The sequence below is a fragment of the Perognathus longimembris genome, chromosome 1 (assembly GCF_023159225.1).
Source record: "Perognathus longimembris pacificus isolate PPM17 chromosome 1, ASM2315922v1, whole genome shotgun sequence".
Lineage (NCBI taxonomy): Eukaryota > Metazoa > Chordata > Mammalia > Rodentia > Heteromyidae > Perognathus > Perognathus longimembris.
This window is the reverse complement of record NC_063161.1, coordinates 59,188,232-59,215,023: the sequence shown is the minus strand read 5'-3', so window position 1 is coordinate 59,215,023 and position 26,792 is coordinate 59,188,232. Positions and strand designations below refer to the sequence as shown.

The following is a 26,792-nucleotide window of genomic DNA, read 5'->3' as shown; positions in this document are numbered from 1 at the left end:
GATAAAGGATATAATTTTTCATTTGCTCATGTTCTTGAGATTTTTGCATGATGTGGTATAACCAACAATTTTCTTGTGGAAGGTATTTATTATAAGTGTCTTCATCCAGTGAATGAAAATAATCTTGAGTCACCTCATACATCCTCCCTATCATTGGCAGTTTGGAGAGAAGGAACTCCAGACAGATGAATCTTAGCATTCCCCAAGAGAGGAGCTTCTAGAAACCAGCCACAAACCCATGTCCATTGTTCCAGTGTGCTCTCTGAGTCCCTCTGTCTTCCATCAGAGCCTCACACCATTTACAGGAATGACAATCCCACCTCCACATGTGGAAGAAAACAGTGCAGACATGCAAAGCCTTGCCCAGCACTGGTGCCTCATGCCCATGATCTGCCCATCAGGACACTGAGATCTGACGATCATGGTTCAAAGCCAGCCTAGGCAGGAAACCCCATGAGACTCTTAAGCTCCAACAAACCAGAAAAAAATCCAGAAGTGGGGCTGTGGCTCAGGTGGTAGATCTACAGTTTTGAGTGATAAAAGCTAAAGTACAGCACCCAGGCCCCAAGATGGAACTCTAGTACTGACACCCTCACTATAGCTCATCGTGTCTAGTATCACTTGCTCTGGATGTTTAATGACAGGCTGAAGCTTGGTCAGACTTCTGCATCTCCCTAGACTTTGTTTTCATATTTTCTTGCCTTGCTGAATTGGGCTGTGCTCATTCCAGAACAGGTGTGCGAAGGCTTGGTCTGTCAGCACAGCCCCTGGAGGACCCTCCATGCATCTTCTCTCCGGTGAGAGCATTGGGAAGTCAGGCGGGAGGAAAGGGGGAGGAGGAGAACTCACTCCTCTGTAGCACATTGTTGCTCTTGGCAGGGTGCTGCCTAGAGGCCTAGAGGCATGCCAGTAAAGCTTAAATACTATAGCTCATTCTGCCCGAGCAGCCTCTACACAAAAGCTTAAGTCCTTCAGAGGTGACTCATCTGCAGCCATAAATATAGTGTACCTCCCACATACACACACAGATGTGAGGAGACTCTGCTCCTCCAGGGAGCCTTGCAGAAGCTTCCTAGCTACAGACTTTTATGTCTAAAAGAAGGCTTCCTCTCTCTCTCTCTCCTCTCTCTCTCTCTCTCTCTCTCTCTCTGTCTGTCTTTCTCTCTGTTTCTCTGTCTCTGTCTCTGTCTCTCTCTGTCTCTGTCTCTGTCTCTCTCTCTCTGCATGTGTGTGTACCAGTCTTGGGGCTTCAACTCAAGGCCTGGACACCATATATACCTTTGCTTTTTCACTCAAGGCTGGCACCTTATCACTTGAGCCACAGCTCCATTCCTGGCTTTTGGTGGTTAACTGGAGATAAGAGTCTCACAGACTTTCCCGCCCAGGCTGACTTTGAATCTTGATTCTCAGATCCCAAGCTCCTCAGTAGGTGGGATTACAAAGCACCAAATGAACAATTATTTTCTTCAACTTTAAAATGTTCTTAAGATATATCTCTATAGCTCTTGATCACTTATAGCCAGGAGGTAAGCATGTCTTGAAAAAAATGGTAAAAAACTTCTGAGATGAAACCTGATACCAACTGACCTTCCTTCTTCCCATCTTCACTCCCTCCCTCCCTCTCTACCTTCCTCCCAGCTTCTTTCTTTCTTTCTTTCCTTCTTTCTCTTTATTGTTCAGTACTAGGTCTTGAACTCAGGGCCTGGTACTATCCCTTAGCTTTTTGCTCAAGGCTGATTCTCTACCACAGGAGTCACATCTTTACTTCTGATATTTTGGTGGTCAACTGGAAGTCTCATAATCTTTCCTGGCTGGGCTGGCTTTGAACCCTGATCCTCAGATCTCAGCCTTCTGATTACAGATTACAGCCAGGATTACAGATGTGAGCCACTAGTGCCTGGCTTTTGCTTTTCTTTCTTTTCTTCTGTTTATCTTTCATATCTCCAGACTTAGGTAAGAATCTTCACTTAGGCCAACACAGGTATACAGTAAGTCAGAATAAGTCAGAATAAATTGGAAATGAAGCAGTCTTCAGTGTGTGAATGGAATGAGCGATAACATCATCCCACAGTTTTACTCTGAGCTCCTACCTTCATGTTCTGTTCCAAGGAGAACATAATCATTACGTCTCTTGCTCTTCAGAGGTTGGGTCATCAGTATACAAACATAAGGGTTAACCAGCATCTTGCTTCTTGTTTTTCCCCCTTAAGAGGAAATGTTAAGAAGATCTGAATTCAGAAATTCAGTCTCTCCTGATGTCCAGAAATCATTTCGTTAGTAATGGGGAGATGATCTTTCCTAAAGCTTCATCCACGTTATTTTTGTCATGAATGAGGTTAATCATACACCTCCAGCTCGATGAATAGAGAGGCAAATAGATGCTCTATACTTCTATTGCTTCCCAAGATTTGTGTGAGCAATCTTGTCCTTATTCTTTTTTAAAAAATATTTTTGTTATCTTTTTTTGAACCACTTTGTTCAAACCTGGAGTTTGAACAAAGGGCTTAGACACTGTCCCTTAGCTTTTTAGCTCAAAGCTAGTACTGTACCATTTGCACCACAGCTCCACTTCCAGATTTTTTCTTTTAATTAGCAATAAAGGGCTCACAGACCCTAAGTTTCCTGTCTTTCCTTTTCTTTCTACCTCTACCTTTGGCTTTCCTCTTCTCCTCCTTGGTGATTTTGCTGCTATTGTTACTAATACCCATTAGCAAATTTGCCTTCATTTCCGTGTGTGTGTGTGTGTGTGTGTGTGTGTGTGTGTGTGTATGTGTGTGTGCTCCCATGCATGCACATGCCTGGCTGTGTACACGCATGTATGTTTGTCCAGCCATTACAGATTTGACAGAAGGAGTATCTATGAAAGAAGTATTATCTAACTCCTTCTCTCAGCTTTATCTGACTATCTGAGCCCACATTGACTTCCCATTCAGGCCTAGATATTCTGTGATGAATCCAGTCAGATTCTTTGAACATTTCCTAATTTTATTTGACTAAAATTAAAACTTTTCCCAACTTCTTGGTAGCAAATTACTTCCAAGTACTGTCATAAAGATAACTGCTGTTTACAGGGCCCCTGTAATCCACTGAGGAGGCTGAGATCTGAGGATCATAGTTTGAAGTCACTCTGAGCATGAGAATCTGTGAGACTCCTACCTCCAATGAACCACTAGGAAGCCAAAATTGGGGATGTGAAGGGCTGGGGATATGGCCTAGTGGCAAGAGAGCTTGCCTCGTATACATGAGGCCCTGGGCTTGATTCCCCAGCACCACATATACAGAAAACGGCCAGAAGTGGCACTGTGGCTCAAGTGGCAGAGTGCTAGCCTTGAGCAAAAGGAAGCCAGGGACAGTGCTCAGGCCCTGAGTCCAAGGCCCAGGACTGGCCAAAAAAAAAAAAAAAAAAAAATTGGGGATGTGGCTCATGTGGTAGAGCCCAGATTTGAGTTTAAAATCTAAGGGACAATGCCCAGGCCCTAAGTTCAGAGCAGCACAAAGCATTGAAGGTACGGGAAAGGAGTTATTCTTCTCCAGGAAACTCTGTTCTCCAATCTTCCCAAATAGGCCATTGCTGAACCACTACCAAGCCAATCTACTCCAAATACTTAACTGAAGGAGATGGTTTATGGAAATTCCACCACAGGGACTTTCCATCAGTGTACTGGAGTTTGAGCTTGGTGCTGTGCAAAATGCCTTCTTGTCTCCATCTGTGCTGGGTTCCTTTTGTCTGTACACTTGGATATTGGTATTTTTCTTCTGGTTCATTGTTCCTAGCACAAGTCTATTTCCTTCTATTTAAGGCAAACTTTATCCATTTTTCCCCAAAGCTCTTTCTTTTTTAATTCAATCCTTGCTTTCCTACAAAGAATCTCATTCTTCCCCATCACCCCTTCCCAGGGGGAAATCACCTTTTACTGGCCCAGAGTAGGTGAAATTGTAGTGAGAATTGATTTTGTATAGTACATTTTGGTCAATGAAGTAGCCATCTGAAGATATAGTCTAAATAGAAAAATAAGGATATTATTTTAGCTTCTTTTCCCTTATTTCATTTTTACAAAGGAACAGTTGGAGTCTAAGGAAAGACTTTGCTTACTAAAGTACCTCCCATGTCTATTACTTTAAAGCCATCACATCACTCTGTGTAACTTCTTGTTTGTTGTTGTTGTTTTCATTTTAATTTTGGGGACTTGAACTCAGGGCCTGGGCACTGTGCCTGAGCTTTTTTGCTCAGGTTAGTGCTCTACCACTTGAGCCACAGCTCCACTTCCTGCTTTTTGGCGGTTAATTGGAGATAAGAGTCTCACAGACTTTCCTGCCTGAATTGGCTTCAATCTGTGATCCTCAGATCTCAGCCTCCTAAGTAGCTAGGATTATAGGTGTGAACCACTAGTGCCTGGTGGTGTGACTGTCTTTAAAACAACACAGGTTCTGTCCACCAAGTTCTAGAGTTTATTTCAGGTGACCTATGTGACTTGGTGAACACCCTTTCTTTTCCTGGAGTTCCTTGGGATCTTCTCTGGAACATCAGTACTTGCATGAATGACCCCAATGTCTCCTGGGTCTGACCCCTTAGTCCCTGTAGCCTGTGGCTTGCAGAGCCAAGTGACCTGGACACCAGCATCAGAAGTCATATTTTCGGGCTGGGAATATGGCCTAGTGGCAAGAGAGCTTGCCTTGTATACATGAAGCCCTGGGTTCAATTCCCCAGTACCACATATATGGAAAATGGCCAGAAGTGGCGCTGTGGCTCAAGTGGCAGAGTGCTAGCCTTGAGCAAAAGGAAGCCAGGGACAGTGCTCAGGCCCTGAGTCCAAGGCCCAGGACTGGCAAAAAAAAAAAAAAAAAAAAAAAAAAAAGAAGTCATATTTTCCCCAAGATCTTTAATGCTGCACTTCCCTGCCTCTGTTTCATATGTTTACACATCTCTTCTCCCATCCAACCTAGTACTTTCATTCTCTATTCTTTTACATGCTCCAAAGGAGCCTTCTGTCTATGTGTTGTGACCAAGATTTCCATAGCCAGGTTTTGTATGTGGCTTCTCTGGTCCTTCTCCCTGCCCAACTCATCAACTACTACCAGTTGCCTTCCCAACTTATATATACACACATACATACATACATACATACATACACACACACATACATACGTGTGTATACATTTATAGTATATGTATATATTTCTATTTCTCCTATATATACATATATTTGTATATTTCCTTTTCTGTTTTCATTTTTGTTTCTGTGCCAGTACTGGGACTTGAACATAGGGCCTGGGCACTCTCCCTTACCATTTTTACTCAAGGATGATACTATACCACTTAAGCCACAGCTCTGCTTCTGTTTTCTTGTGGATTAATTGGCGATAAAAGTCTTATGGACTCTTTCTGCGTGGACTGGCTTTGAACCATGATCCTCAGATCACAGCCTCCCAAGTAGGTAGGATTACAAGTGTGATCCACCAGCTTTTTTTTTTTTTTGTCTTCTCTGGACCTTCTCTCTATCCAACTCATGCATGCTTCATACCAAATACCTTTTTTTTTAGTTCTTTTTTTTCCAACTTTTTATTATCAAACTGATGTACAGAAGGGTTACAATTTCATACGTAGGCATTGGATACATTTCTTGTACTGTTTGTTACCTTGTCCCTCATAACCCCCTCTCTCCTCCCCTTTTCCCTTTCCTCCCATGAGGTGTTCAGTTCACTTACACCAAACAGTTTTGCAAGTATTGCTTTTGTAATTGTTTGTCTTTTTTTACCCTGTGTCTCTCAAATTTGGTATTCCCTTTCAATTTCCTAGTTCTAATACCAGTATACATGGTTTCCAATATACTCAGATAAAATTACAGAGATAGTGTAGGTACCTTTTATCTGTTGCCTTCCCAATTTTAAATAGTTCAATCTTTTTCCTTTCATATTCTCATACCATGGTGACACAGCACTATTTAGGGAAGGGAACAGGGCCTCAGGTTTCCAGTTTCATATCTTTCCTCTCCATCTTCTCCCTCTGTCCTTCTTTATCCCACTTTCCAGTTTATATTTACCTTTCTTTCCAAACACCAAATACTGCCAGGATTTCCAGCATACTGTTGCCACAAATGTGACTATGCTCCAATGTCTTTGCTGTTCCCCAGTACACTGGAGAGACACATGTGTGAGAAATCAAAGCTAAAGCAGAAGATTTCTGGACTCAAGTGTTTGTTGAACACTGTGATGTCTCAGTGTTCTAGTAGCTGCCTGGGATTCAATGAACATCTCAATAAACACAGGGTTCATGGACACAACTGCTGTCTTTTTGACTTATGAGTTGAATTATTTGCTTTCTTCTTGTGTGTAAAACCTTTCAAATAGAGTCCTGAATTCACTTCTATTTTTATTATTTCCTTTATCACTCTTACAGTTTAGCTGGATGCCTGTGGCTCCTTTCTGGAATCCTAGCTACTTGGGAGGCTGAGGTCTAGAGGAACAAAGGTTATGGCTAGCCTGAATACAAAGGTCCATAAGACTTCATCTCCAATTAATCAGAAAAAAGCTAAGCAGGAGGTATGGCTCATATGGCACAGTGTCAGTTGAGCAAGTAGACCAAAAGCATGAGGCCCAGACTGCAAAACCCAGTACTAGCAAAAGATAAAAACAAATAAAACTCTGTCTGTCTGTCTGTCTGTCTGTGCACGTGCTGGTCCTGGGGTTTGACCTCAGGGCTTAGGCACTGTCCTTAAGCTTTATCGTTTAAGATTAACACTCTAAAACTTGAGGTACAGCTCCATTCCCCCCCCCACTTGTTTTCTGGTGATTAATTGAGGTTAGAATCTCATAGATTTTTCTGCCCATGCTGACTTCAAATTGGGATACTCAAATCTCAGCCTCCTGAGTAGCTAGGATTTCAGGCACGAGCCACTGGCTCCTGGGTGAGTCTCTTCTAGTCTGCTTTACCTTCATTCAAAATCATTTTCTCCAGGATGAAGGAAAAACAAATTTGTTTTTGTATTATAAGGAGAGCATCTCTCTGCCTCAATTCTCCATGTTCCCTTCACTTTTGTGTTAGACTTTCCCTTCAAGTTCTCATCTTAAGTTTCAGATGGATGTATTCCCATTTTCTTTTCAGACCTTAAGTCTGGTCATCTTGAAAAACTGTCATGAACCCTATGATAGTTTCTCATTGGTCACTCTAGCAAGCAGTGATTAGACTTGAAAGAGTTTCATTCTTATTTCTAGCTCCATCTCCCCAGGTTGTATGACCATTCTGGCCTTCTGATCTCTGTTGCAGACCCTTTTTAAAATATTCAATCTAATACTTCTATGGGCGCCATGTTGGCTTTCATACTCAACCATAGCTGCAGTACAGACTGGGATGTACTGAATGGTGGAAGGGTAGGGACTCTTAACTGTGGAATTGACTTTTCTGTCTAACTAGGCTCAGAAAGATTAGCCAGAACAGTTTTGAGTCATGAGTCTTGAATATTGCCATTTCATGCACAATCCCAGCAATGCAAACCCAGTACGTGTAAAACGTTATTAAAAACATGGCACTATGAGATTTCAGCCAAAGGGTAGCAATGGTACTTACGTGGTAAGAGCCAAAATGCTGATAAATTTCCTGTGCCATACACTTCCCATCTGTCTTGGGCATCTTTTCAACATTGATACTGTTAAATTTTGTTTTAATGTCGACTGTACTAACGTCTACGGATCTCGTTTACTTCTGACTTTTTATTTACCTTCCCTGAATATTTCTCCTTAATCCTGCTCATGTGCTTCTCCTTTTTATATTTTTGTTTTTATTATTACTATCTTTCCTCATATATTGATAGAATCATTCACTTGATTTTTTTCAAGTGGGAGAGTGCTAGTCTTTTTATCTTCTCTTAAGAAATTATCTTTAAGTAGTTGCACAAAGGAGTTACTAATCATACATTGTATATATCTTGATCAGTGTCACCCCTTTCAACATTCTCACCCATCCCTCCCCTCCCCACCCTTCTCCTTACCTTCCTTAATTTTATAGGATATACATTGAAGTTTTGACGGTGTTCTCCCTCCTTTCTTGATTTTAACTACCACCAACTATATCCTGCCAATTTGCATTCCAGCTCCACAGTTTGGGTTTTTCCCTAGAGTTTTAGACTCATCTAGTTAAGTGCCTTGAACATGATGTGTTACTCATCATGTTCAAATACAACGTGTTCAAAGTAGATCTGATATTATTTTTTCCTCCCTTTCTAAGCCCACTCTTCCTTCCAATGTTTCCTAACTTAATTAATTTCAGCATTATTCACCCTAGACCCTCTAGCCAGAAATTTGTAGTCATTCTAAACCACTTCCTTTCTCTCTCCTCCCCCTCATCCAAAATACCAGCCAATCCCGCCCATTCTACCTCCTGATGATTTCTCAATAGCTTCCTTAATTCTCCTGGGTCAGTGCATCATAATTGCACACCTGGACCATTTCCCACATCAAATCTTTGCCCTTCCTGATTGCTGACTGGCTTCTTTCCATTGTTCTCCTCTTCACACACTCTGATATGAATCTGGCAAGACCGTTTCCTTTCCCTGTATATGAACTTTGCCATACTTTCCTTTTGTTTATTTTTGCAGTTCACATTTCTTAGGTCAGCTTAAAGACCCTTCATGATCTAGCCCTTATTGGCACTTTAGACCTCATCTCCTCTTATACATTCCCTTAAATAGCTGCCTAAAAAACAATATATGATTTGTTTTCATTCATTTGTCTTCCAAACATAGACCTATACATATTATCATCTAATCTAAACTTTGAACAAACATCAATAGATAAGCCTGTACCTCTCTCACCAATTATACCAAACAACTACTCACCAGATTTGTTTCCATTCATTCCAGGGGGTTTCTCTCAAATCTTACTGCTTTTCTTCTCAGAGCTGTAAAGCATGTTGGTACCAAATCTCAGTATTCGATGACCATTCTCAGTTGGTGGGTTTGGGTACCATCCTAAAAACGTTGAGCAGTCATGGGGGAAACATGTATGTCAGAGACATATAATACATATTATGACTTGGTCCTAAGGAGAAATTTGTTTAGTATATAATTACCAGAAACTGAATAGAAGGTCAAGATCTCTCTGTCATAGCTCACAGATATAAGGTGATATTTATTTCCCATAGTTTTGGTAACTGAAAGAATTATAAGCATAAAACTTTTTTTCCATTCTTGACAAAAACCATGGAGAATCATGGGAAATTGAGAAAAAGAGAGAGAGAGAGAGAGAGAGAGAGAGTATATGTATGTGTGTCCGGTACTGAGGTTTGAACTCAGCACCAAAGTTTCTGACTTGGCTTTTCCTCTCATGGCTGGCATTTTATCACTTGAGTCACACCTCAATTTCTAGCTTTTTGGTGGCTAATACTGGAGGTAAGAATCTCATGGACTTTTCTGCCTGGGTTGGGTTTGAACCACAATGCTCAGAACTGAGGCTCCTGAGTAGTTTGGATTATAGATGTAAACTATCTATGTCTAACAATCATGGGAAATTTAGTATCAAATGAAGAGATATGACCAAATAAATATTCATCTAAATCTCTATGTCATCTACATTCACCTTCTTGTTAATAAAATATGCAGAAAGAGTTTTGGAGTTATTTACGTATTCGTGAAAACTGTAAGCACCTGACTCCAAAAAGAAAAAAAAAAAAAGGAGGGGGAGGGAATCTACTCAAGAGATATGTTTTCCTGTCTAGAAATTAAGGGCTCCTTGTAGTTGATTTGATCCATTTGGGGAAGAAGTTCCATGAAAGTTCTCTTGCTTCCCCTCCCTCCCCCCCCCCCCCCACTCAACAGAAAGCTCTAAAGTCAAGCCTTAAGGGCTTCAATGGAACTTCACCGAGGGGCTCTCAGCATGAATTTGAATGCAATGTAATTTGTCAAAGAAAACGAGAAGCTTAGCAAATCTGTTTAGGAATTGTAGATAATACAAAGATCCTTTATTTTTTGTAATTTTTGTGTTAGCCCTGGGTCTTAAACTCAGGGCCTAGACACTGTCCCTTAGTTTTTTGCTCAAGACTAGTAGTCTACCACTTGATCCACAAACTCCACTTCTGGCTTTTTGGCAGCTAATTGGAGATAAAAGTCTCATGGATTTTCCTGCCCAGGCTGGCTTCCAACAGTGATCCTCAGATCTCTATCTCCGAATAGTTAGCATTGCCTGTGTGAGGCACCAGCACCCAGCTCAAAGATGATTTTTTGTTTTACAGTGTTTAAGCATCAATTACAAAATGTGCTTGCTTCAAATTCCAGAAGAAAGGTTTGGTTGGAGAGTACAGATAATTCCCACTTTTCACCAGTTCATTTTGGAAGTCCTGCTCTTCATCACATCTCATATTGGACATTCAATAACGAAGAGTCATATTTCACTTTTGACTAGCCATAGATACTTATGTGGTGTTCCCCATTCTTCTGACAGTGCAGTCTAATCAGGATGTAACACAAGACCAGCCATGTGGGCTCACATACTCATCTCTTTAAGTCCTATTTGCATCTAACTGTGTTGTGTCTAAAAGTGAGAATCACCTTTTATGTTGGTACGTTGATGATGGGGTGAGGAAAAAAATGCCTTTGCTCTCTGAGATGATAACTTTATCTTGAGTGTCAGTTTGCTTGGGATGTCAGTAGCCACTCAGGACCAAGAATTCCTTGTATGGTGAAGATTTCTTTTTCCACTGAAGGACTGAATTGAAGAAACTGGTCTCTGAGGGAGAAAGTAGAGTTTCAATATTTTTTGTATGGCTAGCATTTACAATTATTGTAAATTTTACATTTTCTGGAGCATCACATGGCAGGTATATGCCATTTTGATTTAATTATCTACTTTCAATATTTTCCCCATACCATTGATTTATCTAGTCTAGACAGTGTGATTGCTCCTCTGGCAAGCAGATTGCTTTCTGGAAGCTGATTTCTTTGGGATTGTGGGAGAAATCTCAACAGCCTTGGCTAACTTTCTCACATACTTCTTTGTGCCAGTGCATTGCAATATCTATGACGTCATAATGCATCAATACATCTGTAGCATATTAATATCTCATTAGAGCATTACAACGGTCACATGATACAACAGAAGCATTGCTAAGCCCTTCAAACTTTCACATGGACTCTGCAGGATGGAAAATATCACGGCTGATTCTGGCTCACAGACCTTCTGTGTGTGCAAAGAGGGAAAAAAGTGCCTGTCCTGCCTGCTCTGAGTGAAATAAACTCCCTTGTTACCCACACCAACACTGCTGTCCAGAGATAAGGAAAACAGGCAGGCAGACTACTTACTCTAAGAGACCTGAAGGTTTTGTTTTTTGTTAAATAGAATGTCCAGCACCATCCTCTTTTGTATTATTGGTTTGTCATCTTCTGGTAATTGTTCATAAATCATTGCACAAATGGCTTATGATGCCACTGCACTTCTTTCCAAAAAGACATTTCACTGAATATTTGATTGATTTTCCCCCAGAATAATCTTCTTAGAAGATACTTGGATTTCACATTTTTAAATGATAGGGAGGAAAAACATAAAAGTGGGGGTAAGGCATTTTCTAAAAGCCAACTTTGCTAGATATGGTTTTGTTTTTGAAGTGAACCTAAGTCCTAATCCTAGGCTTACTCCTTCCTTCCTTCCTTCCTTCCTTCCTTCCTTCCTTCCTTCCTTCCTTCCTCCCTTCCTTCCTTCCCTCCCTACTTTCTTTCTCTCTCTCTCTTTCCCTCTCCTTGTTAATTCTATTGTTTTATAAAGACAGTACAAGGACTAAACTTAAATATTTTTATGTTATTTATAATGAATTTTCTGGTGCTTTTACCATCGTAAACAGAAATTAAAAACAGCTGCTTACTTCTGTCTCTCTCTGCTCCTACCTATGCAATGTGTTGGTAGGTTTGCCTCTTCACTTTTCTATGCTAAGTAGGTCTAGTTTCACAAGCTTTCTTTAGAGATAAAAGTTTCCAACCAGTTAATCATTTTCATTGCCTGTCTCAGGATCATTTCCAAAGCCTTTTTTGTTGGGTGGGCCCACAGCTTTGTGAAACAGACTCCTCAGTGGTGCTAACTAAAGGAGAGGTGTTTCACTTGGCACAAATACCATGAGCTGGACATCATTTTGTACATATGGCCATACCTCATTTGATACTCTCATTTTCCATTATGTGAAAATCCAGACATATATTAAAAACAAACATTGCAAGAAGATTCACTGAAGATAAACTTCTAGGAAAAAAGTATTGTATAGTCGGGTGCTGTTGGCTTATGTCTCTAATCCTAGCTACACAGGAGGCTAAGATCTGAGGACCACAGTCCAAAGCCACCCTGGGCAGGACAACCTGTGAGGCTCTTATCTTCAACAAACCACCAGAAAGCCAGAAGTAGAGGTGTGGCTCAAGTAGTAGAGTATTAGCCTTGAGCTAAAAGCTAATGGAAAGCATGCAGGCTCTGAGTTCAAGCCCCAGTACTGGCACAAAATATAAATACTCATATTTCTGTCACTATAACAAAGTGCCTAAAGTAATGACTTTAAGAGAAGAAAAGGTTTATTTGGTTTTTTTGTTTGTTTGTTTGTTTTTGTGCCAGTCCTGGGCCTTGGACTCAGGGCCTGAGCACAGTCCCTGGCTTCCTTTTGCTCAAGGCTAGCACTCTGCCACTTGAGCCACAGCGCCACTTCTGGCCATTTTCTGTATATGTGGTGCTGGGGAATCGAACCAAGGGCTTCATGTATACGAGGCAAGCGCTCTTGCCACTAGGCCATATCCCCAGCCCCAGAAAAGGTTTATTTGGGCACATAGTTTTGAAGGTTACCATCCACGAACAGTTGGCTCCATCGCTTTGTAATTGTGGCAAAGCAGCAAACCATGCTGAGAGTTTTTGGTAGAGAAAAAGCATTAACCACATGCCCAGAAGCAACACACACACACACACACACACACACACACACACACACACATACACAAATAGCGTGAGAAGGACACTGAGATGGTATCTTATTGTTCCTTCAAAGCCCTCCCCCTATGACTTAAAGGAATTTTCTACTGTCTCCTAATAGCCGCTGACATGGAAGCCAAGATTTTAGCAGATGTTCACTTTGGGGAACATTAAAGATTCAAACTAGAGCACTCACCATGTTCAAATGTTAATTTCCTCATCTTTACAAGGAGTATAGTGCGGAACTGGAGGCACGGCTCAGGTGATAGAGTACTAGCCTTTGAGTGAAGGTATCATTCCCTGGTCCTGGGAAAATAAATAAATAAAAGGAGTATATTGTTCATTTCTATTTCCTGGGAGGTAGTAAATTTAAATAAGACCTATGTGTAAATAAAGAGACAGGACAGCTGGTTATTATTGTAGTCTATGATCTTTCATGTAATAGACAACTTTAGTGGCTTAATAAATAGAAGAATGAATGAATAAATGAATGAAATAGATAAAAGTGATTATTGTAAGACAGAGGTAAAATAAATGTTATCATAAAGTATGAACAGAATGTCATAGGAGAACAGAGGAGCAAAATGCCAAGCCAAAATGGAAACATATAAGATGTTTTATATATTTATTTATTTTACTTTGAGTAAGTCACATAATCTCTCCGTCTCCTGGATATTTAAAAAAAAATAAATTTTATTGCTATTGTAGAGGTCACGTATAGAGGGGTTACAGTTATACAAATCAAGTAAAGAGTACATTTCTTTTTGGACAATGTCACCCCTTCCCTCATTCTTTCCCAGTTTTCCAACCCCAACCCACAAGTTGTATAGTTCATTTTTGGCACAGTGTCTAATGAGTGCCACTGCTGCATTTGTTCACCCTTTGTCTCACCTTGTCTGTGCATTAAATGGTGGAATTCAGCACATATGAATTTTGTTTTATTTTTTATTTTTTTGGCCAGTCCTGGGCCTTGGACTCAGGGCCTGAGCACTGTCCCTGGCTTCTTCCCGCTCAAGGCTAGCACTCTGCCACCTGAGCCACAGGGCCCCTTCTGGCCGTTTTCCATATATGTGGTGCTGGGGAATCAAACCTAGAGCTTCATGTGTAGGAGGCAAGCACTCTTGCCACTAGGCCATATTCCCAGCCCACATATGGATTTTTACCAAGTGCAAAGTATGAGAAGGGGCATTCTAGATAGAAAAAACAAAAACAAAAAAAGTTTTAGTAAAACAGGAAATGTTTAATAGGCTTTTGTTTGCCTTGTTGACACAATCTCACTCTGAAGGCCAGGCAGATATTGAACATACAGTCCTTTTGTGACTCACCTTCCTAGGATATAAGATTGATTATAGTCTTGTTCTACTATGCTGGTTGTTCAATCTTTCTCTCCCTTCCTTCCTTCCTTCCTTCCTTCCTTCCTTCCTTCCTTCCTTCCTTCCTTCCTTCCTTCCTTCCTTCCTTTCTTTCTTTCTTTCTTTTTTGGCAGGTCCTGGGGCCTGAACTCAGGGCCTGGGTGCTGTCTCTGAACCTATTTTGTTTAAGACTAGTGCTCTACTCCTTAAACTACAGCTTCACTTCTGGATATTTTGGGTAGTTTGTTGAAGATAAGAGTCTCACAGGCTTTTCTGCCTGGACTGGCTTCAAAATACAATCCTCAGTAACCCCTCTGTGCATCACTTTGACAATAAATAATTCTTTTAAAAAGAACAAAAATACGGGCGGGGGTTATGGCCTAGTGGTAAAGTGCTTGCCTCGTATACATGAAGCCCTAGGTTCGATTCCCCAGCACCACATATATAGAAAATGGCCAGAAGTGGTGCTGTGGCTCAAGTGGCAGAGTGCTAGCCTTGAGAAAAAAAAAGAAGCCAGGGACAGTGCTCAGGTCCTGAGTCCAAGGCCCAGGACTGGCAAAAAACCAACCAAACAAACAAAAAGAACAAAAATACAATCCTCAGATATCAGTGTTCTTAGTAACTAGGATCACGGGTCTGAGCTATCAGTGCCTGGACGGTTGTTCAGTATTTTTATAGGAAATAATAATAGACTAAATTGAAGACTTTGGTTCTATCTCTCTCTTTCTCATCTTATTCTCATCTATGATTCTATCTATCTATCTATCTATCTATCTATCTATCTATCTGAATATGCAAGACATGGTTTTCCTTGAGAGATTTTCTGTATCTAGCAAAATGCTGATACTAACTTGAGCTCTAGAAATGGGTAGTCAGATAAGTCAACAGTAAATTTTTTTCTAATTTCAATGATCTATTCAGTTGAATCTAAGCTTAAGACAATATAAGAAAAAAATAGAGACCTTGTCAGATGATCTGAGACTATAATAGGATATTACTGTTTTTCATTCATCCACAAACACAGAATACTTACTGTATGTAAAATACTTTAATAAATGACTGCTTTCAGATTATTGTATGTACAACATTGACTGTTATTTACCTTGAGAGCTTTAACGCTCACATCTATAAAACAGAGAAAATAATACTTTTACGATAGGATTAGGGAAAAGAAGACCAGAATGAATAGTTTAGACAGAGCCATGGTGCATGTACCCATTGGTTCTTAAGTGATGGGCTTAGTGTGGGTAATTTCTATTATAGGGAGTAGTACATAAGTGATTCCAGGCCAGAGCACAAAGGGGAAAGGAATTGCCAATGTCCTTGGGGGTTTTAATCATCTATATATTTGTAGTAATGACAATGGTATGAGAATAAAAAGGAAAAGGAAGGGTGCTATTAATCCAACGAGTTTGCATATTTTTGCAGTCAAATTCTGAACCTTGCCTATGTTAGCTGAGTAACCATATCTTGTTTGCTGAGCCACTCTGTGTCTAGTTACTTTATCTTCCAAATAGGGTTTTATATTAGTCAGGGTTCTCCAGAGAAATGGGACCAATAAGATACTGGTAGGTATCTGAAAAAGATTAACTATGAGGGGTTACCTCATGACTATAGAAGCTAAAATGTTCTACAACGAAAGATGGAGGAGTAGGAAGACTAATGACACAATTCCTGTTCAATCCCAAAGCCCTGAGAACTTGAAAATACAGGGGTTAGGCATAAAAGTATAATCCATCAGGGATGGGATTTTGCTTGTGATTTGCTATTTTTCTAGACATAGGCAGTTCTGATGGCTCCCATTAGATCTTCCCAACCTTAAGAGTGACAGTGAAACAATATGGGAATTCTATCAGCTACTAAAAGTTTCTGTCCCAGTTATTCCTTGCGGATCCAAAGTCATTGCAGGATGGTCATGGGAGCCTACTGGAGTCACCATGGGACGTATTAGAGAAAAACTTCACTGATATCCATAAGCCCCTTGCCTGAATAAAGAGCCACAGAAATGTTTTGTATATACTGGAATTAATGTCAATGAAGAGATTTGTCCATCTAGCCTCTGATTGCCTGCTTACCTCCTTTTCCTCAGTGTACAGTTATCTTGTCAAAAGACCAATGTCTCTTTCTTTGCAAAGACTTGTGGGAAGATTAGTAGCCTAATTTATTTATTATTTATTTATTTACACCAGTCATGGGGCTTGAACACAGGGCCTGGGTGCTGTCCTGAGCTTTTTTTTGTTGAAGTTTAGTGCTGTATCACTTTGATCCACAGCGCCAGTTCTGGATTTCTGCTAGTTAGTTGGAGATAAAATTCTCATGAGGACTTTTCTGCCCGGGCTGGTTTCAAATTGTGATCCTCAAATCTCAACATCCTGAGTAGCTACAATTATAAATGTAAGCCAACTGCATCCTGAGCAACAATCAAATTTTAATAATGTACTGAGTCTCTTCCTGAGAGGACCTAGCATCCTCTTCTCTTACTGGACTCTGGGTTTATAAAAAATAATTTAATAGACTTTCAATCTATTCTTACTCCTGGACATTGTGAGGCTATAAGTCTGCACACATTAAATTCTTAAATTGTCTACATAAGAAGGAAAGTTGTAAGTCCACTGAACAAAAGTCTAACTAAGGGCTGGGAATATAGCCTAGTGGCAAGAGTGCTTGCCTCGTATACATGAAGCCCTGGGTTCGATTCCCCAGCACCACATATATAGAAAATGGCCAGAAGTGGCACTGTGGCTCAAGTGGTAGAGTGCTAGCCTTGAGAAAAAAGAAGCCAGGGACAGTGCTCAGGCCCTGAATTTCCCAAGCCCTAGGACTGGCAAAAAACAAACAACAACAAAAAAAATCTAACTAAAATCATTAAAACAGAGGAATGACTCTCCTATCTGCTCAGGTGTAAGCCAACATATAAACCCAGAACTTCTCAATGTTATTATATTTCTCAGTTTTCAAAACAATGTTCCAAGAAGTGATTGAGTAGGAGTATTTAATGAGAATATTTATGTGTCTCTAGGATTCACTGATGTCATGGGCTATCATTATTCTTTACTAGATGTAGAGTCTTAGTAAATGTAACCAGATCAGAGAGTAAATTCTAGAGCCCAGAGCCCATTCAGAAAACTATCTTTAAAATTATGTTCCTCAGCCAGGAACAGGTGCCTTACGCCTATAATCCTAACTACGCAAGAGGCTGAGATCTGAGGATCATGGTTCAAAGCCAGCCTGGGCAGGAAAGGCTGTGAGATTTCTGTCTCCAAGAAACTACTCAGAAAAAACCAGAAGTGAAACTGTAGCACAAGTGGTAGAGCACTACCCTTGAGTATCAGAAGCTCAGGAACAACATCTAGACCTTGAGTTCAACCCTAGTACTGGCACACACCCACAAAAAGGTAAAGGAAATTATGTCCCTCTAGAACCACCCTCATTACCCAAATCTGATAAGCCAAAGTTTTCCAGAGAAAGAGAAACAGCAAGGGGTCTACATACTTATAGATATAAGTATAAATATGCAGAAAGAGACTAAGAGACACTAGTTCACATAATTATGAAGACTAGAAGGAGTGTAACTTTATGTCTTCAAGTGGGAGGCCCAAGAAGGCTAGTGGTATAGATCAAGTCTAAGCCCCAAGACCTGAGGGTCACAGGAGCTAAAGGTCTGAAGGCCCAAGAGCTTTGGCCCATGAACAGGAGGAAATGGGTGCTAGCTCAAGCAGAGAACAAATTCTCCCCGTCTTGGCTTTTTTGTTCCATTTGGGCACGTATTAGATTAGACAATGCCCATCCATAGAAACAAACCCAAGATTTCTTTTTTCCTGGCTACTGACTCAAATGATAGGGTTTTCCAGAAAGCAGTTCTCATAAACACCCAGTGATCTTAAAAATTAATCTGGGTGCTCTCTTAGTCCACTCATGGTGGTGCACAAAATGAACTATCATGGACAACATCATTCACTTCATCGTATTTGTTCAATTAAATGTGATAACCACAGTAAGAAATCCAACACAGTAGATGACAGCCATTGATATTGTTATTTTTATGAAAATTCCTGGAAATTCAATGAAATTTAGTCATGTATGCTGCCTCCTGGCCTGTTTATTTATTTAGTTTTTTACTAATTTATTTTTGTGCCTGTATTGGGGCTTGAACTAAGGGCTTAGGTGCTGTCCCTTAGCTTTTTCAATGCTGGTGATCTACCACTTTAACCACAGCTCCACTTCTGGTTTTTTAGTGGTTAATTAGAGATAAGAGTTTCACAAAATTTCCTGCCCAGGCTGGCTTTGAACTACAATCCTCAGATCTCAGCCTCCTGAGTGTGAGCCACTAGTGTCTGACCTTGGTCATGCTTCTCCTGAGTTAATAGAATGACAGAATTGTGAGAACATTTGAATCTCTCACCTCTAATAAAACTATTTTCCAGAAAATCCTTTTTTTTAAGTGAAAAGTAACTTTTAAGACAATCTCTGAATGACATGATTATCCTTTTGTATATATAGGTAAAGTCAGACATGACTTTTTGTTGGGATTCTAGACAAAGAAATAAATAATAGACATTTTTCTGTTTAGTATGTCTTAGACTTTCTTTGATCAGGGTCATGGTATCTCCTAAAAGGTAGAAAATATTATTTCCATTCACCTAGAAATGAAAACAGAAAATGCTACATTCTTCAATTTTATCTTCTGAATCACCACCTATTTATCAACTCAGAGAAGTGCTGTCTATTTTTCCATGTCAGCATTCTGCTCCTTCTCATGTGTGCATTTCTTTTCCACAGAAAATGATGGAAACTCTCCATGTGGAAGGGGTAGAGAAAGTCACAGCAGCAACATTCTTTTATCTGTGATGACTGAGGGATAATCCATATGCCAAAGGACTAGGTGCTTCAGCTTATTTTGAGTGACAGAAGCATAATAGACTCTCCTAAGCATTAGCATTGTGTAAGAAGCCCACACTGTCATCTTTTGTCTGATCTGGGCTCAAACAAATCTCTCTCAGTGTTTCAAATTCCTAACAAAAACTAGAGAGATACACCTCAAATCTATCATGTGGAAATGGCTTAGGTACAGCTCTAAGTCTTTAAACAAATCCTTAATGATGTCAATGATTTATTTATATAGTTCTTAAAGGATGTTTATAGACAGGTGGAAAACAAAGAATTTGGATCTCATGAGCAATTTTCACACCTAAATCCTGTGTGTGTGTGTGTGTGTGTGTGTGTACATTTTGTTTCCCAAGGTATAAGATTCTTTTGTCTTTTGCCTATACATGTTATTTTGTTCTTTTTTTTTTTTTTTTTTACTTCTCACTGGTATTTACAAATTGTTTTCATAATAGTAAAAGGAATCGTCTATATTTGTGGGGCACGCCCGGCTGGCCCCACCTGTTCCCGCCCCTTGGGTCCACGTGTGGCCATTGTGCCACATCCCGGAAGAAAGTCCTGGCTGGTCCCGCCTCCCAGCCTTGGGACCACATGTGGCCAAAATGGCACCTGGTGGTGAACCCGGAGGCAGTCCTGTGGGCTGTGACATAGAATTAGGCCGCCTCCTAGGATTGGTCCCTCGGCCCTCTGTCCTTGATGGACAGCTCAGGCGTCCCTTCACAGCCCCTACGTAGGTGCACGTACCCCTTCCCTTCCACGGCCCCCTTCTCCCAATAAAGTGAGTCTTAGCACTGACTTGGCTCCCAGACTGTCAGTTTGTCCTCCGAAAAAAAGGGGGGCTGGGTGTGGGCAGTCTGTCTGCCCTTTCTTCTTCTTGGCTCCTCAGGTTGGGGCGTGTTTTCCCATCTCTCCCACAGGTCAGGAGAGAGCAGGAGGCTAAAAACCCCAACATATATTTACTTCAATATAGAATGAAGAACGTATTAAGCTTTTCCATTCTCTCTTGATTTTTAATTGGAGAAGCAAAAGCTATTGCCTTTTGTTAGAATACAAGCATAATAGTCCTTTAGAAAACTTTTCTCCCCCTACTTCTAGTCTCTTTCAGTGACCATCTTCTTAGAGTTCGACATTTCCTATATGACTTCTTGGTTATCCTGCACTTTTTATCCTGTTAGGCAGTAAGTTTGGACCTTCTTTTCTAAGTAGCAATCCAATATCTAAAGTTAGTCCCTTTCCTTGGTGCCCATTGGAACATAATCATCCTGTTTCTCATTTTCTTGGCTTTATGCTCTTAAGCAGTACTCAGGAAAACAGTAAGATAGGAATAGAAAGATGAGTTAGATCAGTTGGAAGTATGGTGAGACAATAATGGAAGAGCCATTGTACTCACAAACTGGACTGTTGGATTAAAACCCTTTTCTGCAACTACTTAAAGATAATTTTTCTTTAAAAAACCATTTCCCATTAAAATGATTTTTTTTTGTAATTCAAAGCAGGAGGGACTTAGATCAAAGATCTGTCAGTATCTATGTTGTTCTTATCTATGCTTTCTACAATCTAAATGCTCTCTGCTATCTTAGTCCTGAAAAGTAGCCCTATGAAAGCTGGTGCCATGTGCATCCATCACTTACTAGAAACAAGTGGGGACTAAGATTCCACACTCGGTGCTTGGGATCCTAACTCTCTGTATTTAGTCCCCATATCCCATCTCCACTGATGAATCTCATGGTCTACTTTTGGCTTGGTTTCTTCTCTTGTCATGTAGAAAGGCATAGGCAATAAAAACAGTCACTTTATGTTTTGAAACTGTGAACTTAATAAAAAAGGATTTGTCCATTTGTTTTATTCTCTTTAATTGTAAAAAGGAGTTTCAATTCCACATGTCAGTTTATGAGCGCAATGTATCTTGAGCAAGGTCACCCCTCCCTCCTACCCATCTCTCCCGCCCTCAGCCCTCCTCAAGTTACCTGGCTCCATTTTCACATCTACGCCTTGAACAGTATGACTGCATCTGTCCATCCTTCCTCTCTCCATTCATCTGAGTGAAGCTGTGGCTCAAATGGTGGAGCACCAGCTGTGATTAAAACAAAACAAAACAAGGCTGTGTACTTCTAAGGCCTTCAGGGCTCTGGTGGCGGCGGCTCCCTCCCGGCGGGTGGGCGGCCCTTCACGGCTCCGAGCTGTGGCCCGGGCCCAGGGTCGCCCTGGAGTTGTCCGGCTGTGGGGTCTATGACAGGACCGAAATCCACGAGGCCTCTGTGGTCCTGGTGCACCAGAGCCGTGGCGGAGCCGAGGTCCAGATTTTTGCCCCCGATTTTCCTCAGATGCACGTGGTTGACCACGTGAAGGGCCAGCCTTCTGAGAGCAAGAGCAGGAATGTTTTGGCTGAATCGGCAAGAACTGCCCGAGGCAAGATTACCAGCCTGGCCCAGCTCAGTGCCTCCAACCACGATGCCGCCATCTTCCCCGGAGGATTTGGAGCTGCCAAGAACCTGAGCACCTTTGCCGTGGACGGGAAAGACTACAAGGTGGATAAGGACGTGGAGCAAGTCCTGAAGGAGTTTCACGCTGCCAGGAAACCCATCGGCCTGTGCTGCATCGCGCCCGTGCTCGCAGCCAAGGTTCTCAGAGGCGTCGAGGTCACGGTGGGCCACGAGCAGGAAGAAGGCGGCAAGTGGCCATACGCCGGGACTGCTGAGGCCATCAAAGCCCTGGGCGCCAAGCATTGTGTGAAGGGCGTGACTGAAGCTCATGTGGACCAGAAGAACAGGGTGGTCACTACCCCGGCCTTCATGTGTGAGACCGCTCTTCACCACATCCACGACGGGATTGGGGCCATGGTGAAGAAGGTGCTGGAACTCACGGGGAAGTGACGCGCTGGCAGCTGCGTGGGCCTCCTGGGTAGGAAGCCGTCGGGCCACCATGATGGTCTGGGACCAAGGCTGGAGCTGCCGCTCTGCCTGCTGAGGCCGCCCCGCCGCATCTGGAGCTCAGCTCTGCCTCCTTTGCGGGCTGGAGGAAGACCGAGCCCCCCTGGACCCTGAGTGCCCCCGCCACTGTGCGCCCTGAACACTGAGCCCCAGCCCCACTTCTCCAGCCAGAGAACCCAAGAGATGCCCGCCACCCTCTCAGCTTTGGGCCTTCTGGATGCCCAGTTTTTAAAGACACAAGAATTGGAGGCTACAAATCATAATTAGAAAACCAGAAGTTAAAAAAAAAAGTCTTCTTAGTTTACTAAGAAGAGTTTTTAAAGCCAGAAACAAATTTAGAATCATATCTATAGGCCCTCTTGAGATAATTTTGTGGGTTTTTTTCTTATGCTTGTTTGTGACAAATTATGAGAACAAGTTTTCTAGTCTAAATCTTTTTCCATTTGAAGTATAAATCCTCACCATGATTTTTTAAATTTGATTTTTTTAAATTTAATTGGCTCCATAGTTGTTTAGGAATTTTATAACTCTGTGCCCATATTGTTGATTGTGTGTGTGTGTGTGTGTGTGTGTGTGTGTGTGTGTATGCCAGCACTAGGGCTTAACTCAGGGCTTCTGCTCTTCTTTAGCTTTTGTATTCAAGACTGGCACTCTACCCGTTGAGACATAGCTTCACTTCTGGCTTCTTGGTGGTTGATAAGAGACCAGAGTCTTTTGGATTTTCCTGCCCAGACTGGCTTCCAACCATGATCCTCAGTTCTCAGCCTCTTGAGTTGCTAGGATTACAGGAATGAGTTGCCGGCATCTGGTCATATTGTTTCTTAACAGTTTTCTATGAAAATATTGTTACTTTTTGATTATTGATGGTTCATGCTTTTAGCAATTATTTCTGGTTATATCTCCATTAGGGTTTTTTGCCTCTTTTGATTCAGTTTTGGAAATTCATGTTAGCCTAATGAAGCATACTATTATTTTTCTGCTGAATTGCTCACAACTGACTTCTGACTTTTTTTTCAGTTGCCATTCTTTTTTTTCTACCATCCTGTCAGGGTGATTTTTCAAAATCGTTATTATGATCAATTTGCTTCTCCAAGAATCTTTCAACAATTCTCTTCCGTTGTTGTTCTTAAGCTAAAAATACAAAACTCCTTATTCATGAATCTGATTACTTCCTAAACCCACGTCACTAATAGTTCTGTTTATTTAAATTCATTCCTTCATTATTTTAGGCTCTCTCTCCCTCTGGATGTCTGCCGTTATTCCCTCTAGCTGGAATTCTCTTCTTCCTTGGTTTCCCAACCACTGGATTACTCTCTTATGACTCTTATTCTTCAAGAGTTGGCTCTGAAGGCTTCAGCCCCACCCCAGGAAGCTATCCCTAGCACCTGAGATCTCCTGTGGGGAGACTCTACAGGGACTCTGGAGAATATTTGGTCACCTGCTCACTTCTCTGACTCACTTATATTTGTTGAGCTGTAACTTTGCATTGTGTGTGTGTGTGTGTGTGTGTGTGTTGGTATTTTGAACTCAGTCCCTCTTGTTTGCCTTTTTTACTCCGGGTTCATGCTCTACTACTTGAGCCACACCTCCACGTTGAACTTTCTGCTGTTTAATTGGAGGTAAGTATCTCTAGGTTTTTTTCCTCTGGGCTGGCTTTGAACCATAATCCTCATGCCTCAGCCTCCTAAGTAGCTAGAAGCAACCAGTGCCCAGCTTATCTTTGTATACTATTTGTCTGGAGTCAAGAGTAGCACATAGAATGTTCTGGGTGAATAGTATGCTGAATGCATGGTAGGTGTGAATAATTTCTATGTACATGGAAAGTTTTAGTACCTTGCATTTATTTAGATTTTCTTATGTACTCAACCTGGTTATTTCCAGAACAACTGAAACTGCCCCACTCACATATCATTAATGTGTGTATTATAATTACAAACAACAAATGCATTAATTTTAATTAAATTTCATTGTAATTTTTAATTAATTATTATTATTATTATTTTTTTTTTTTTGGCCAGTCCTGGACCTTGGACTCAGGGCCTGAGCACTGTCCCTGGCTTCCTTTTGCTCAAGGCTAGCACTCTGCCACTTGAGCCACAGCGCCACTTCTGGCTGTTTTCTGTATATGTGGTGCTAGGGAATTGAACCCAGGGCCTCATGTATACGAGGCAAGCACTCTAGCCACTAGGCCATATCCCCAGCCCCTAGTTAATTAATTTTTAACTAGCATTAAAATATTGAACATAAACCTCTCAGTTCTTTCCAAGCATATAGCTGAGCCCATAAGAACTGAAATAACATACCAGCCAGGATTACAGAAATGGACAACATTCACTTGGAAGTTGGTTAAATTGAAAGCTTTTTAGAGTTTCAGTGTAGAAATCATGGTTGAAGTTTATTTGTTAGCTTGGTGATTTGGATATTTCGGGGGCTGGGAATGTGGCTTAGCAGTAGAGTGCTTGCGTAGCTTGCATGAAGCCCTGGACTGGATTCCTCAGCACCACATAAAAAGAAAAAGCTGGAAGTGGCGCTGTGGCTCAAGTGGTAGAGTGCTAGCCTTGAGGAAAAAGAAGCTCAGGGACAGTGCTCAGGCCCTGAGTTCATGCCCAAAGAGGGGCAAAAAAAAAAAAAAAGATGTATTTTGTTATACAAGATAAGAAATAGATAAGGCTCACAGGATTGGCCCACACGGTCCTCACTGATGTGGGAGTTTGTCTAAGATCGCATTATTTGAGCCTCAGGAGAGGAGGCAGGGAGCTGGGAATTATATAATGCAGAAATCATACAAGGGGAATTTTTCTTTCTCTTGGTGTTGGAAAGACAATGAAGAAAATTCTGTCCTATATAAAAGAAGAACTTGTGAACCCAGATGTTTCTAAATATTTCTCTTATCTCCTGTTCCATCTCTGCCTTGGGTTCCAAATGTTCTATTAAAAAATTATTCCAAAGCCCTGATTTTTAAGACTGATTTCTTTCTTCCCACTGCTTTTTTTTTACTTATTGGCAAAGTACTCCTTAACCATTCCACTGATATATGTCAAATAAACAAGTTTTTATATATACTAGCTATAAAATTTCTGTTTGGTCTATGTGTTTTAGGACTTATCTTTGGAATCATTCATCTGCTGTTACTAGTAGGGCCATGCACATTTTATTTGGAGGGCTTAGAACTCAAGTCACCTTTTTAAGGAATGAGGAAAACAGAATGGAATGTATTTACATGATCTTATAACTCTCCTTTCCTTTTAAACAACCCATTTAGCTTTTGCAATTATTAACTTACTAGAAAGGCTTCGGGTTCTCATTTTCAGGCATTGTTGCAAGAGAAGTTACCTCCTGCTAAATATCTGCTGATTTTCTTTTTCTTAAACTCTGTGCCTGGGTGCTGTCCCCGAGCTTCATTTGTTCAAGGCTAGCACTCTACCATTTGAGCCATAGCCCCATTCTGGCTTTTTCTGAGCAGTTTATTGGCGCTAAGAGTCTTGTGGACTTCCCTGCCCAGGCTGGCTTTGAAATAGGATCCTCAGATCTCAGTCTCTTCAGTAGCTAGGATTACAGGCATGAGCTAGCATCACCCAACTTGCTGAAAATTTTAGACTTGGTATGCAGACACCTACCAACAAAACAAGACAAAACAAAAACAACAATAACAGTCGCCAAAACCTTTTGATGCAAAGCTGAGGAAAACCCAAACTAAAGAGCCTCTCCAAGAAAATAGATTAACTGCAAGGCATCACACAAAGAGAAGAAGAGGGGCGATATGGCTACAGAATGAGAGACCCCAAACCGTTCTTGCCTTGATTCCTTCAAAGGGATGCCAACCAAGGTTTACTGTCAGCACTCCATTTCACTAAGATCCTTCAGGATCTTTTCAATAAACTTACTAATTTGCAGTGTTAATGTGGGCATATGTTTTCTGTGTTTCTTTTTTGCAATCAAATGATTCTTGCATCATTCTCTGACCATATTGAGAGTTTAAAAACAAGTAAGCAAACTTTCAGATGGGAAAGAAAGTGAGTCATTGAAGACTCAGTGAAGAGCAAGGAACACATCACCTTCTCTATCTCCATCCTGGAGTTTGATTTTTCTTTTAATTTTTCTTGTAAATTAAAAAGGCCTAATAAGCCCTGTACAGGCAGATGTCAAGGCTAGAAGTTTGTTTTGAGGCTCTTGTCAGCCCATTGAATCTATTCTCTACCTAGTAGCAATGCTACATTTTCTTTCTGGTACCTAGCCATTCATGGCCTTGTCTTTCTCCCTCTTATCAAAGCTTGTTTCAGGGGAAAACATCTGATAAATTTATGTACTCAAAGGAAAAAAATTTTAATCTATATGTACATAAAACAACTTATGCATATAGGTTGAACTTTTTTTTTTCATTTCTCAGTACTCCAGATCTTGCCACAAAGTGAATCTCAGTTTTGGAATTTTGTTGGGGCCATGTCATACACTTGGGGGGCTGGCCACTCTCAGCTCCATGGTCTCCTTTGCTTCTGTGGGAAGGATTGCTCTGGCTTAAGACATGTCTGTGACAGTGCACGGAAAGTTAATATTTTTCAGGAAGAGACCACCCTGCATGTTTGGACTAATGTCTGTATCTATTTTTAACAACTATGGTGCCTGGAAGTTCAGTTATTATGAATTCAACTGGGGTTTGGGATTCTGCATACATTTCAGGGGTAAAGGGCAAAGTACTTGTAGT

At 41.0% G+C, this 26,792-nt stretch overlaps 1 protein-coding gene across 1 annotated transcript in view; it reads left to right on the top strand.

Annotated features, from left to right (window-relative positions):
- The window catches only part of LOC125349119 (glutamine amidotransferase-like class 1 domain-containing protein 3, mitochondrial), a 48,791-nt gene extending 26,463 nt beyond the window's left edge, over window positions 1-22,328 (top strand). Inside the window, exon 3 of the mRNA XM_048342935.1 lies at window positions 21,285-22,328. Within this exon, the coding sequence (XP_048198892.1) occupies window positions 21,285-22,033 (749 nt within the window). The 3' untranslated portion in view covers window positions 22,034-22,328. The remainder of the gene's footprint in view (window positions 1-21,284) is intronic.
- Window positions 22,329-26,792: the final 4,464 nt, after the last annotated feature.